General features: G+C 41.4%; 1 protein-coding gene across 6 annotated transcripts in view; it reads right to left on the bottom strand.

Moving 5' to 3' along the window:
• KCNMA1 (potassium calcium-activated channel subfamily M alpha 1) overlaps positions 1–12,548 on the bottom strand; it is a gene marked incomplete at both ends in the record, with an annotated part of 673,962 nt that overhangs the window by 60,769 nt on the left and 600,645 nt on the right. For all 6 annotated transcript variants that reach the window (XM_084245122.1, XM_084245124.1, XM_084245123.1 and 3 more), the window contains 2 exons: positions 1,045–1,269; positions 4,575–4,698. In XM_084245122.1, coding sequence (XP_084101248.1) covers positions 1,045–1,269; positions 4,575–4,698 — 349 coding nt within the window. The remainder of the gene's footprint in view (positions 1–1,044; positions 1,270–4,574; positions 4,699–12,548) is intronic.

The following is a 12,548-nucleotide window of genomic DNA, read 5'->3' as shown; positions in this document are numbered from 1 at the left end:
AACCGCCAAAAAAAATGTGTGAAGGATAAGCGATGTTTGCATGGAATGGAGAACTATGTCAAATGTTGAAATGCACAATACAACATTGAAAGCTTATGGAAGATACATTAGTTAATGCTTAAAAAGTGGTTAATTTGGGGTCCCCGGTGGCACAGCGGGTGAACGCTGGGTTGCGAAGCTGCCCGCAGCCTCTGCAGAGCCGGTTCGATCCCCGGCTGCTCTCTGGCCACCGGAGGAGGGTCCCACATGGCGCGCAGGCCTCTCCTGCCGCCCACTGTTCCCCTCAGCAGTGTACTTCGGTCCTTCTGCCTGCTCTGCTCCCCACTCTGGCTCTGGTGAATTCTCTCACCCTCCCACGCTTCTGACTGTACCCAGTGCTTGTATAAATAAATAAATAAAAATAAATCTTTAAAAAAATAAAAAAATAGATTATCTTAAAAAGTGGTTAATTACATGACACTCAGATCATGTAACCCAAGTCTTCACTCTAAATTGTGGCCCCTAAATTCTTCCTTTTAGATTTGTGCCAAGTGTTTCATAATCAAGAATAGTACATGCACATGCACACACACATATACAAACTCATGAAACGTTGCTGGACTTCTAAGTCAAGGGAAGGTGGTGGGCCACCTGCACTGCAGAGGAACTCCCCATTTACTTAAAAACAGAATGTGGTACAACCGAGATTTCCCCCAAGCATTAATAATGTCATAAACAAAATGATAGAAATTCTGCAAAATAGCATCATAACATCACAAAGTACTAGGTTTAGCTATGCAAGAGAAAATGTTTACAAACTGATATGGTTAATATGGGGTAAGTTTCACTCCTGACAAGTGACTGAGCTTGGCTGCTAATTCCTGAAAAGTCTCCCAGGGTTTGGATTTTCCTAGACAGGTTACAGGAGAAGGCATGAGTGAGTCCTCAGGCCCACAACCAGATGAAGAAATAGAGGCATGATCAAAGGTACAATCATATCCAGCTGGGATTTTCTTTTGTGGATGAAAAGAAGAAAAAAAGCATTAATAATGCTTTAGTACTCACCGGCAATATGGACACTTTGGGGAAGTTATGAAGTGTCTCCCATTCTCGCTTGAGGTACTCAATGGAGCCCACAAATACGATGTGCTTGAGCTCGTGGTAATGAAAGTTGCTGGCACGGAGTGGCATCACCAGGTTCCGGAGGCCAATCAGGGCTGAGCTCACATCGCCAAAGATACAAACCACCACGTGGCCACTCAGGACGGTCATGGCGGCTTCACTTCGGGTCTGCAAGAAGCATAGGTGTGGGAGTGTTAGAAGACGCCACAGGGTTGTTGCAAGAACTAAAGAATCATTTGTGTTAAGATTTGAGTAAACATTTGTTGAGTGTTTATATGAGCTGTCATATGCTATTATTTTGGATTTATCAGTTTTATAGATATACTACATATGTTTATAATGGAGAATGTGTGTATATATTACACTGGTGTAATATATATATGTTATATATAAACACATATAGCTACCTTTTGACAAAGATTATAAAAAGATATGCCATATATATGAGCAGACGATCTCCCATCTTGCCTTCTTTCCTCCCTGTCTGCCCACTGCATGCCTGGATGGCCCCAGATGGCTTTCAATGCTTTGGGGGAGGCATATTAATGTCCACTGTACATATCAAACTCTGCTCAATTTAATCCCTAGAATTGAACCGTGTATTGATTGTTTAAATGCCAATATTGCGATTCACGACAATGTCAGAGTTATTACAGTAACCCCCAAGGAGAAGAAGAATCTAGCTTTCACTCCTGGATCGTTAGAATAAAGCAGGACTGTCACCATTATTGGTTTCCCTCGGCAACAGTGTAGGGACACTTACATATGAGCTATGAGAAATGTCTTACAAACTGTGACCAAGGACGACCCACTGGAGAGTCACAACCACACCACCACCTCATGAAGACCTGGAGTTAGTTATCAAGGGCGCATAGGAATGTGAGTGGCTGGGTACCACCAGCAAAGAGTCAACAGTCTGTCAGGTGCTGTGATGGGCTGCTAATTATTTTTAACTGGCCAGGACCCTGGGAGGTTGTCTTCCTTCAACACATCTGAGGAATACAAACTGGGACAGGAGCAGGGGCTAGAAATAGGCAAGTGGAGAAGGTTCCAGTTAGCAGATTGGCCAAAGCACAGATGCCTAATTGGGGAGTTAGACCTGGACACCAAAGCACCAATGTTTAGACTGCCACAGCAACCTGATCTGGAAAACCTTATAAAGGTTGCTGGGTCTCATCTAGGAAAGTCTGATTCTGCCATGTTTAGGACCCTCCAGAGAAGCCACTCACATGCACACCTTGTGCTTCCTCTGTACCCTCCAAGGCTAGGCTTGACCTCAGCAGTCTTAACTGCTTCCAAGTACAAACTGCTGTGTCCAGGAAGACTTCCCATGCCAGGAATATGGATTCTTAAATGTGTCCCTTCCCTCCTAGGCATGAACAGCATTATGTGTCTCATCACACTTAACCCTCAGGACACTGTTCCTTCAATACCCATACCACCTGGACGCACTTGATTCTATCAATATATTATTTCATGGTTACATTTTATATGTTCTCTCGAATTAAATGGTTGTTTCCTCAAGTTTAAGGTCAGTTTATGTTTTCTAATCCCCAAAGTGGCCTGCACCCCGTAGGTGCTCATAGCCCCAGAGCATCTGCCCAGAGCTTGTTCTGCTGAGTAGTCTCTGCTCTAATGTCACTTTAGAAAGGGCTTATTGAGCCACACTGTCTGAACAGGCCCTACAAGTCCTTTGCAAGCATGGCCCTGCTTTATTTTTTTCATGGCACTTGACCGATATCTGAAATGCTATCCCACATGCTTTTGCCTACCTGGAGGTCTTCTCTTTGTCCCCACTACTACATGAGTTCTGCAAGAGCTGTCATTCTCAGGAATTGTACCCCTAGCATTGAGAACAGTGCCTGGTATGGAAAAGATTTCTTTTGTGTGTTAAACAATCTCATTTTTCAGATGAGAGAGGTAGTAACTTATGTAGATAAACTGATAAACTCCTCCATGTGGCCAAGGACCTTGGATATCAGTTAGCCATACACATCAGGACTACCTAGGCAAGCTATTAAACCCTAGATCCCAGGTATGGCCCTCAGCCTTTGACCTGCCACAGGTGAGTAACATCAGAATTGAGTTCAAGTGACCAGAGAAGAAGTGCAGGGGATACAATATTAGGATGTAAACACAACAAGCAGATTTGGGATTAGAGCCATTTGCATTCCCAGTAAGTTGGAAAATGGCTATTTCCTGAGAACCCTGACTCTCTGTTTTTGTCTGCAGCTTTCACACTCCTGAGACAGCCTCCAGCACAATGCCGTATTGGTTTTTAATACTTGATTACAATTAAATTGAGAAAACACACACATGCATTCAATTAAAACCAGGGAAATTGCCAGTGGATCAGAGTATGAAATTATTCTGAGGAATTGGACCAGTCCTTTTTTAGGGAGGGTGGCATGACATCAGAAATGATAGGATTTTCCAGGCTGACCTAAAGGAGCAGGCCACAGCATTCTGGGGATTAGAGGCGCCAGGGAGAAAGAACCCTTCCATCTCACCTTCCTGATTATTAATCCGTTTTTCATGGATTAGCAAGACAATAAACCAGAGGAAAGCCGATGTAGGTATTAAAACATAAAGCCGTTAATAGGACAAGTCTAAAGAGTAGAATGGCTTGTTATCTGTGCTGACATTCCTGAGAAGTTCACTGCAGCTATGGAGATAAACCAACCCCAAAATAGGGCTCTGAGCCCTCAGGCCCTGACTGGAACCCATGGCTCACCCCATAACCACCAGCAAATGCATTGTGCCTGTCTACACCATGTGCTGCAAAGGATCACAAATACGGTAGCATTCATCTAAAGAGGTGTGAACCTGTACCTCTGAATCACATACCTCTATACCCCAACATTATCTCCATAAAAATAATACAACTAAAATAAATAAGTAACATAGAAGTTTGTAAGAATGAAAAAATATCCAAGGCTGTTATCTAGAAGAATACAAGACATTGTTATAAACAGATAATACAGGTAGCATTCAGGTTACTTTACTGCATTGAATAATAACAGGAAGAAGTAACTTTATTGAATCATATGTTGGATTTTAATCTTTACTAAACCCTGTAAGTTAGGGTTATTCTCAGCTCATCCTCTAACAGATAAGAGAAATGAAGCATTAAGAGGCCAGGTGACTTATGCCCAAGGCACACAGTTAGTAAAAGGCACAGCAGGCTCTTTCCCCAGTCACACCCACGGGAATTAAGTCAATCCCTCCACGGTGACTGTCACACAGCACACCATCACTCCCTATTGTAATGAGCTGATACGTATTCAGAGATTGAAAATTCCTCTCTTGTGCTCATGTACGGATGAGTGTTCTAGCTGCTTCAATGTGTGTCCCGAATCCCAATCATCAAAAATAATCAGGACCAGGGCTGTATCATCCCAACCTTCCCATTAGGAAAACTTTCTTCTTGCAAATGTAGAAGTGGACACGTCTCTCCTTGGGCCCTCACTCACCAGGATGACCTTCTCTATCTCCTTTGGAGCACACCAGTGAAACATCCCTGTGGAGTCGTACTTCTTCACGTTGGAGTCCATGTTGTCAATCTGATCATTGCCGGGAATTAACAAGGGGTCATGCCTGGGGAGAAAAGGACAGGGACCCTAGTGATAAATGGTACATGTGAAGTGCCACTTGGGTTACATCTCAGATGGGGGAATAAAAGTCAGAGGAAGTGAGTATGACTGAAAGCTATTCTTTGCTTGCAGAACCCATCCTTGAAAGACCATGGCCCCAACCACCACTGACCTGGAAGTGCACTTGACCACTGTCAGGTAATAATTCCACTGTTCTGTCCTGGTCTCCTTTGTCTGAAATGTCACACCATTTTGTGGATTTAGCCTTTCTTTTTTGGATGTTTCATTATCCTCTTATCTTACCAGCTATGCAATCACTCCAGTGTATGTGTGTGTTTCTGTGTGCACATGTACATGTAAATACACACACACACACACACCCCAAAGGGTTGTTATTAGCATTGGCAATGAGAGGAAGGAAGAGGAATAGAGCCTCATGCTGACTGACTGGCATGAGGATGGAAAGCCAATTACTCGCTCTTTCTGACTACAACTTCTGACGTGATGCTCTTCGCAGTAAAAGCTTTAACAGGCTGAACTTTAAATATTTTAGCAATTTGCCCAATCAGATTTTGCTCTCACTGGCTGAAGCCCTTTAAAGATTCAGCAGCATGTCACTTCAGAGCAGATTGACTACCAAATGCCCACATCTGGAATACATGATTTCAATACTAAACAACACCCTCTCTCCCTGCCTTGACAACTGTATTTGCACTAACTGTCCATCGGCAGTCTCCCCACCCTACCTCTACGCCCCAACTGCAGCATTCTTTGGATGAGAGCTTCCAGCTCAGATGCATCTTAATAAATTTGTCTTGAATTTTCAGGGCTACGTCCATCCCCTCTTGCCTTGTTTACTGATGGAAAAGGAAGATGCCTCTACAGAGACCTCCCCTCCTGTGGGCTGGTAGAGCCTCACTGACAACCTTAAGAATTACAATATTATCAGGCAGGTCTAACAAGCTTATAGCATAAAATATAGGTTCTTGCATTTTGGGTCATATCATCATCATGATTTCTATCTCTGATAGTGATGCTGTGCTTAATTTTGGGGAGATCATTTGGATATCTACACCACTGACTGCATATAATTAGGTCAATGTCCCAGGCATACTAGTTATCCTGTCAGTGGAGCTATCTTCCTTGAATGCTATTGTCAATTCAAGACAGAAAATATAAATAGGTTGAAATTCTGAAAATTTATAATAAAGTGACTATCTTTTTAAAGGATCTTTTTCAAGCATCAAAGGGGAAACTTTAGTTAGTTTTTAGTATTTCTCCCTCTGAAATTTCTCTGATAATTCTCATTTATATGTCCAAAATATAGAATGGGACAGCAATCCCTTCCTTCTACATTGTCCATAGACTAGAATTAAGCTTTTGGGATGACTACATGACCCTACCAATATGCTTTCCACCCCCATGTAAGGTGGGAAAGCTCTCATTGTATTTATTTATGCCTGAGAATTTGCTTTTAGGCTACACCAAATGACAAAGACCAAATGAGGCAAATGTGCAAAGTTATGTTGAATGAACATTCTAGATAGTTATAGGAGCTGTCATAACCACTCTTAAAAGAAGAACAATCCACTTTGGAATAGTCTTACTAACAGGGCTATTGGGAGATCTTGAGGTATTGTAAACTACCAGGCCACTTTTCAAATACTGAACTTGGTCAAAAATGCTAAAGCAAGAAGACAGTAGCTGAGCTGGTCACAAATCAGGGCAAGAATAAATTTTGACTTTTTTTTTTTTGCCTTTAAAAAATCACTATCTGGATGTGTAGGTGAATAGAAGTCATCACAGAGAGGAAATTTGAGAAAATGATCAAAATGAACTCTTCCCAGCCCTGGAAGGACATACTTTAATTGCAAGAGTATCTTAATAAATTTGTCCTGAAGATTGTCAGGTTCAAAATCTTTTGCCCTATTATGGCTTAGAGAGGAGGAATTATCTCAAGGCCTGCCCTCAATGCATTCAGGATTTAAAAGACAGCAGGACCACATTCACATAATATCAGTAAGCAAGAAACTGATCTAGAAAGCTGACCAAAATTCCTTTCAGAAAATTATGTGCCTTGGGGGAGAGGACAGGCATTTTTGTTCCCTATTTTTCTGGGTAGGAATCATAGTTTGGTAACAGTGGCCTCCAACCCTCTTAGGAATGTGTATCTTAGGAAAGTGAATACATAAGCCTGCTGATCACCCCTCAAAGAGGAGAAAAACTGATTTTTAATGTCAAGCCTCATTAACTAGGGTGGAGGTTTGGGGAAGCCAACCACGATTTGCACTGGGACATCCAGAAGTTTCCAGGCAATCTCAGTGGTATATCGGGCTACATACATCTGTACACACAATTCTCTCAATCTGGCTTGGCTAGTTTAAATATAATACATTGAGGATTTTCCCTAAATTGTTTGATCTGAGAACCATCAAAAATCTCCTTGAATAAAAATATATCCTTTTTTTTTTTTTACCAGCCATGGTACCTACAATTCAAACTTTGGTTTCTTTAATGATCAAAGCAAACAAATGCCAGAAATAGGGGATACTATAATGATTGAAAACACAATCTCTAGTCAAGGAGAGGATGACAAGACAGTAGGTGAGAGAAAAAGTCAACCAATAGTTATGAAACACTGGGGTAAGTGCTACAGCAAAATGATGTGCAAGATGGCATAAGAAAACCAGGAAGGAACCCCTTATTGCTTGGTATTTGAGTAACAGCAAAGAGAATTCCTAGAGCAGGTAAAATTTGATGTGAGCCCTGAAAGGTGAGAAAGAACCCCTGCATATTTTAGTGTTAATCCACTTAAATGAACTCAGAAAGTTGGGGTCCAAAAGAAAGGAGTCAAAGAATGGCACCCAAAGCCTTGGTTGGCTGTGGGAACGATAGCATTGTCCCAGCAGAGATATGGAAGACTCAAGCCAGGCATGTGAGCTGTCCTGAGACAGCAATGGCTACTAGTGGAAGATGGATTCAACTCATTGAGTATGACTAATTGAAAGCAGACTAGGAACAATACTTGGGATTTAGATAGAAGAAAAATCAAGTTTCAAAAGAGGAAGAATGTTATAAAAATGGAAAGTTTTTTAAAAATGAAATGACTTATTTCCCAAGGCAATGAATTTCTCATTATTTGAGACATTCCAGAAGAGCTGGGGGTAGCAAGGGGATTTGATTATAAATGTGGGGTAAGCCTAGAGGACCTTTAAGATCTGAGGCAGCGGGCTCTCATTGGGGGAAGAGGAGACTAAAAGGATTTTGGAAATAGTGAACCACTTTTGGATATCAAAAGGCCAAAGGGCACTGGGTAAGTGAAAAATAGCTGTTGTTGGAACAAAGATGGGAGTTAAGAAGCATTGAAGATTGAGTACTTTCATAGTTCCATTAAGGGCTGGGGCTGTTCCTCATTCACTGAATTCCACTGTCTTGGAGGAAGCTTGGAACTGATTCATTCCAGCAAGATGAAAGTGTAACTACTTTGGGCCAGACAGGATAAATTTCTTTATCCTGTCTGTTCCGGCAGTGATTTCAGATGCTTTAGGTTGCCTTATGCTGCTGAGAGATCTCTGACATCGGTGAAGAGTGAAGAGCCAGTTGTCCACAGTAACTTCTGCTTCTAAACTAAGGTTTAAGGAATTTATACTCATATAAGAAAGGCCAAGAACTTGCCCTGGAGCACAACAACCAGCACTGCTATGATCAGGGGAGGCTCAGGCAAGAGTCAGGCCATGCGCTGGACACACATGGGGGGACCTTAGAATCCTGAAAAAAAAAATACCCCAACTTCATTGGTTTGCAAAATGATGAAGAACCAGTTCTCTAGGCACTCAGACAGTTCCTCAGAGACCACTTGGTTGGAGCTGAGGATCAATAGTAGATGCTTGTCTTTCACGCCTTAATTACTTGATATATTTTCTCAAATCACAAAGAAATCCCAATTTTCTTAAAATACACCATTATTAATTAAATATTCACTTGCCACATACTACTTAGTCAATGTACATTCCTTATTTTAGGGTAACAGAAATTCTATGGGGTGAGGACCATTTGCTATATAGTTTTTATGGGCTGGACTGTGTCCTCCCCAAAGCCTATGACTGTATTTTGAAATATGGTCTTTAAATGGCAATTATGTTAAAAAGAGGACATTGAGGTAGGCCCTATTTCATAGACTGGTGTCCTTACAAGAAAGAGGACATATGGACAGAGACACGTGCAGAGGAAAGACACTGTAAAGGTACAGGGAGAAGACAGCCATCTATAAGCAAGGAGAGTGGTCTAAACCGAGCCTCCGTGGCCTCAAAGGGGCCCAACTCTGCCAACACACTCATCTTGGACTACCAGCCTCCAGAACTATGAGAAAATATATTTCTGTTATTTAAGACATCCAGCCTATGATGCTTTGTTTCTGCAGTCTTAGAAAACTAATGTAAGAGGGCACCTGGAAGAAAAAAGGGCTGTTACCAGATATTGTGCCACTGATGACACTGGTTCCTCTTCTCGCACCTTAGATCTCACCTGTTCATTTAAGCATTCTGCCACCAGCTCAGGAATACATGAATTATACAGGAAATACACACAATCTTAGAGCAAGAGTTTGGGCTAAAGTTCTTCCCCTCCCCTGCACAACCCTGCCCCCAGCATACATATGTGATTAGAACAGCTGTGCAGAAAGGGAACTTCTCCCTGGTCTTTCCTTACATGCCCATTTGAGTATTGATACTATGACATGCTCCTCAACGAGAAGAAGAAGCCTCAACACTAACCAGATACTTTGTTCAGATAATCCAGAGTGGATCTCCAAATGGAGCGCTTGAAGGTAGACCCCACTGAGGGCAGAAAACCACCCATTTCCTCCGTGACAAAACAGTCTTGTATTTAAGTGTACTGGCTCCAGCACCAAAATGCCTACCTTCAAGTCTCAACTCGTCTACTACTTGTTACATTGGGCGCCTTACCTCAGTTTCCTCAATATAAAATATTGGATTCAGTTCAAAGATTACATGAGTAAAGACATGTCATGCACTTGGCATAGAACCTGACACAGAGCATGCCCTCAAAAAGTGTTCCAGCAATTCCACTCCTAGGTATTTACCCAAAGGACACAGAAACATCAATTCCAAACAACACCTGCACCCCTATGTTTATAGCAGCACTGTTTACAATAGCTAAGCTTTGGAAACAACCCAAATGCCCAAAAATAGATGACTGGATCAAGAAGATGTGGTACATATATACCATGGAATATTACTCAGCATTCAAAAAAGATAAACACATGCAATTTGCAGCAACATGGATGGCACTGGAAGGGATCATGCTCAGCGAAATAAGCCAAAAAGAAAAAGAAAAATACCGGATGGTCTCACTCATAGCAGGAATCTAGAAAACTTAAATAAGGGACCAGGAAAATGAATAACTATAAGAAAGTGAAAATCAAAATCAACAAAAAACTATGAACCAGAGACACTTTTAGGGGGGCGGGGGCGGGAGGGGAGGGATTGGGGTCAGATGGGGGGGCTGCAATTGTATGGGGAATATAACAATAAAATTTATAAAAAAATAAAATAAAATAAAAATAAAATTAAAAAAAAGTGTTATTATAAATGCATTACTACCAGTCTTTATACTTTGCTTAGAACCTACTTGTAGCTGTCACTTACATAATGGTGAAAGGAAACAGGAAGGTAAAGTGGCTCAATAGTAAAGGTGTAGAGTCACTACTATTCTGCTACCACAATTCTGCTGCTATTACTAGTACTATCACAACTGCTGCTACTACTACTATTACTACTGCCTGCTACTAGTAGTATTATTACTACTGCTGTCACCATTACAGCTGCTGTTACTATTCTACTACTGTTGCTGCTACTACCACTATTACCATAACTACTGTTGCCACTGCTATTATTACCACTGCTTCCACCGATACTATTATTACTGCTACCACTGCTGTTACTATTTCCTACTACTGTTGCTGCTGCTACTGCCAGTACTACTATTACTATTACTACTAGTGCTACTATGATAAACACCATGAGTTCAACCCTTGCAGATGGTGTTGTGCTAAACCTTTACCTACGTTTTATGATACTGTCATCACAATAACACTTGAGGGTAATTTCTGTTATTATGACCCATTTGTGTGGATGGGAGATAGAATGCATAAATAATATGGCTAAGGTGGCACAGTTAGTGAGAGGAGACACAGAGCTAGTAAACAAGAGTGATCTTCCTGCCTGGAAGCCACCCCCGTATTGTGCTCTCCTACAGGGAGGAGGCAACTGGATGTCTTTTGTCTGTTGCCGTATACCAAGCCACAGTCCCTAGCTGCAAACACAGGGACCAGAATCACATGCAATTATGAAATCCATAATTTATGCAAATAAACAGTAGAAAATTAACATGTAAGTCCCAATAAGGGTGCGGTGCAAGGAGAGACTCAATAATCCACTAATGTTGGGCAACTTTTGCCATGTCCCAGTCTCTGAAGATTCGAATATGCATATTTTTATAACAACCAAGGAGCACCATTGAGTTAAATTTTTCATATCTATGCTTCTTGAATCTCAGCTCATACCTCCAAAGTCCACAGCTAGAAATTAAGCCTGCCTGACTTCAAATAAAGCATAGGGGATCGTTGTTTTGAGGGTTTGCAGAGCAAGGAATGCCACTTGCCATCAATTAATCTCAGGAAGTGAACTAAATGCCCTGCTATAGCAGAAACACAAAAAGCTTGCCTTGAAGACAACTGCCTAGAGCAAACCACAAATCCCTTTCTAGCAAACCTGCTGTGAGGGAACCGGCATTATATTTTAAAAAGCACGTTCCCCTTACAGGCAAATCCCAGCTTTTTCTGTGACTCTGAGTTCAACATTGGACTTCAGAAATTTACATTAAAGTACAAGCAACCAAACCAACAAAAAAAAAGTTAGGAAAGAGGAAAGCTGAAACATGGTTTTCAAATTACACCCTTTTTTTTCCTTGCTTGATTTCCTGAACCTCATTACTCATCACAAGATAAAGCTTTTCCCATCTTTACAGTCATCTCATTTAGATTGAGGCTGACTCTGCAGTAGCCAGCCTGGGGAAAGGAGACTTGATGGGGGTGAATTTCTTTTTTTTTTTTTTTCTAGGAAAAAGACTAATCATAATAAAGTAAAAATCAAAATCAACAAGCAACTATAAACCAGGGACACACTACCGGGGGGAGAGTCGGGAGTAGGATCAAAACAAGGGTGGTGGGAATTGTATGGGGTCTATAACCAAGCTGAAAATGCAAATATTGTGCAAAAATGAAAAATGATGTAAGAAATATATAAAATAAAAAAATGCAAAAAAAAAAAAGTACCTAGAAATTCTTATCCTTATGTAGGCCTTGCTTCTCCGTGGCAAATACTGACTTTGAGTATAGGGTCAGGCACCACAGCAGGGGTGTCGGGACATTTATGATCCTCATATTTTGCCTCAAATGTTCCTCTTGGGCTGTCTTCCTCAATCACCACAAAGATGGACGATGTTTTCTGAGTGCGCCCTAAGTAGTGACCATTCAGTGACCCCAATGAAGCTCTTTCAGAGATGATGATATTCGTGTTTGTCTCATGCACTAGAAGGCAAACTTCTTGCAGGCAGGGAAGTCCTAATTTATACTTCATTGTATTTCAGAACCCAGAAGAGGCCATCAACAAATTGCCAGCTACTAGGAGAAACTGGTGAATTATGTCAAGAAACTAGTGAATTATATGTAGAAGCTGGTGAAAATTCAACTGGCCAGCAAGAGACTCACAGGACTCCATGGAAATCAGAAAATGGACCCAGTGAGAGAGCCTATTCACCTTTGATATTTTGCAA

Source organism: Talpa europaea, assembly GCF_964194135.1.
Source record: "Talpa europaea genome assembly, chromosome: 10".
Taxonomy (NCBI): Eukaryota; Metazoa; Chordata; class Mammalia; order Eulipotyphla; family Talpidae; genus Talpa; species Talpa europaea.
Note: the sequence above shows the minus strand (reverse complement) of the source record. Positions and strands in the feature narration are given on the sequence as shown.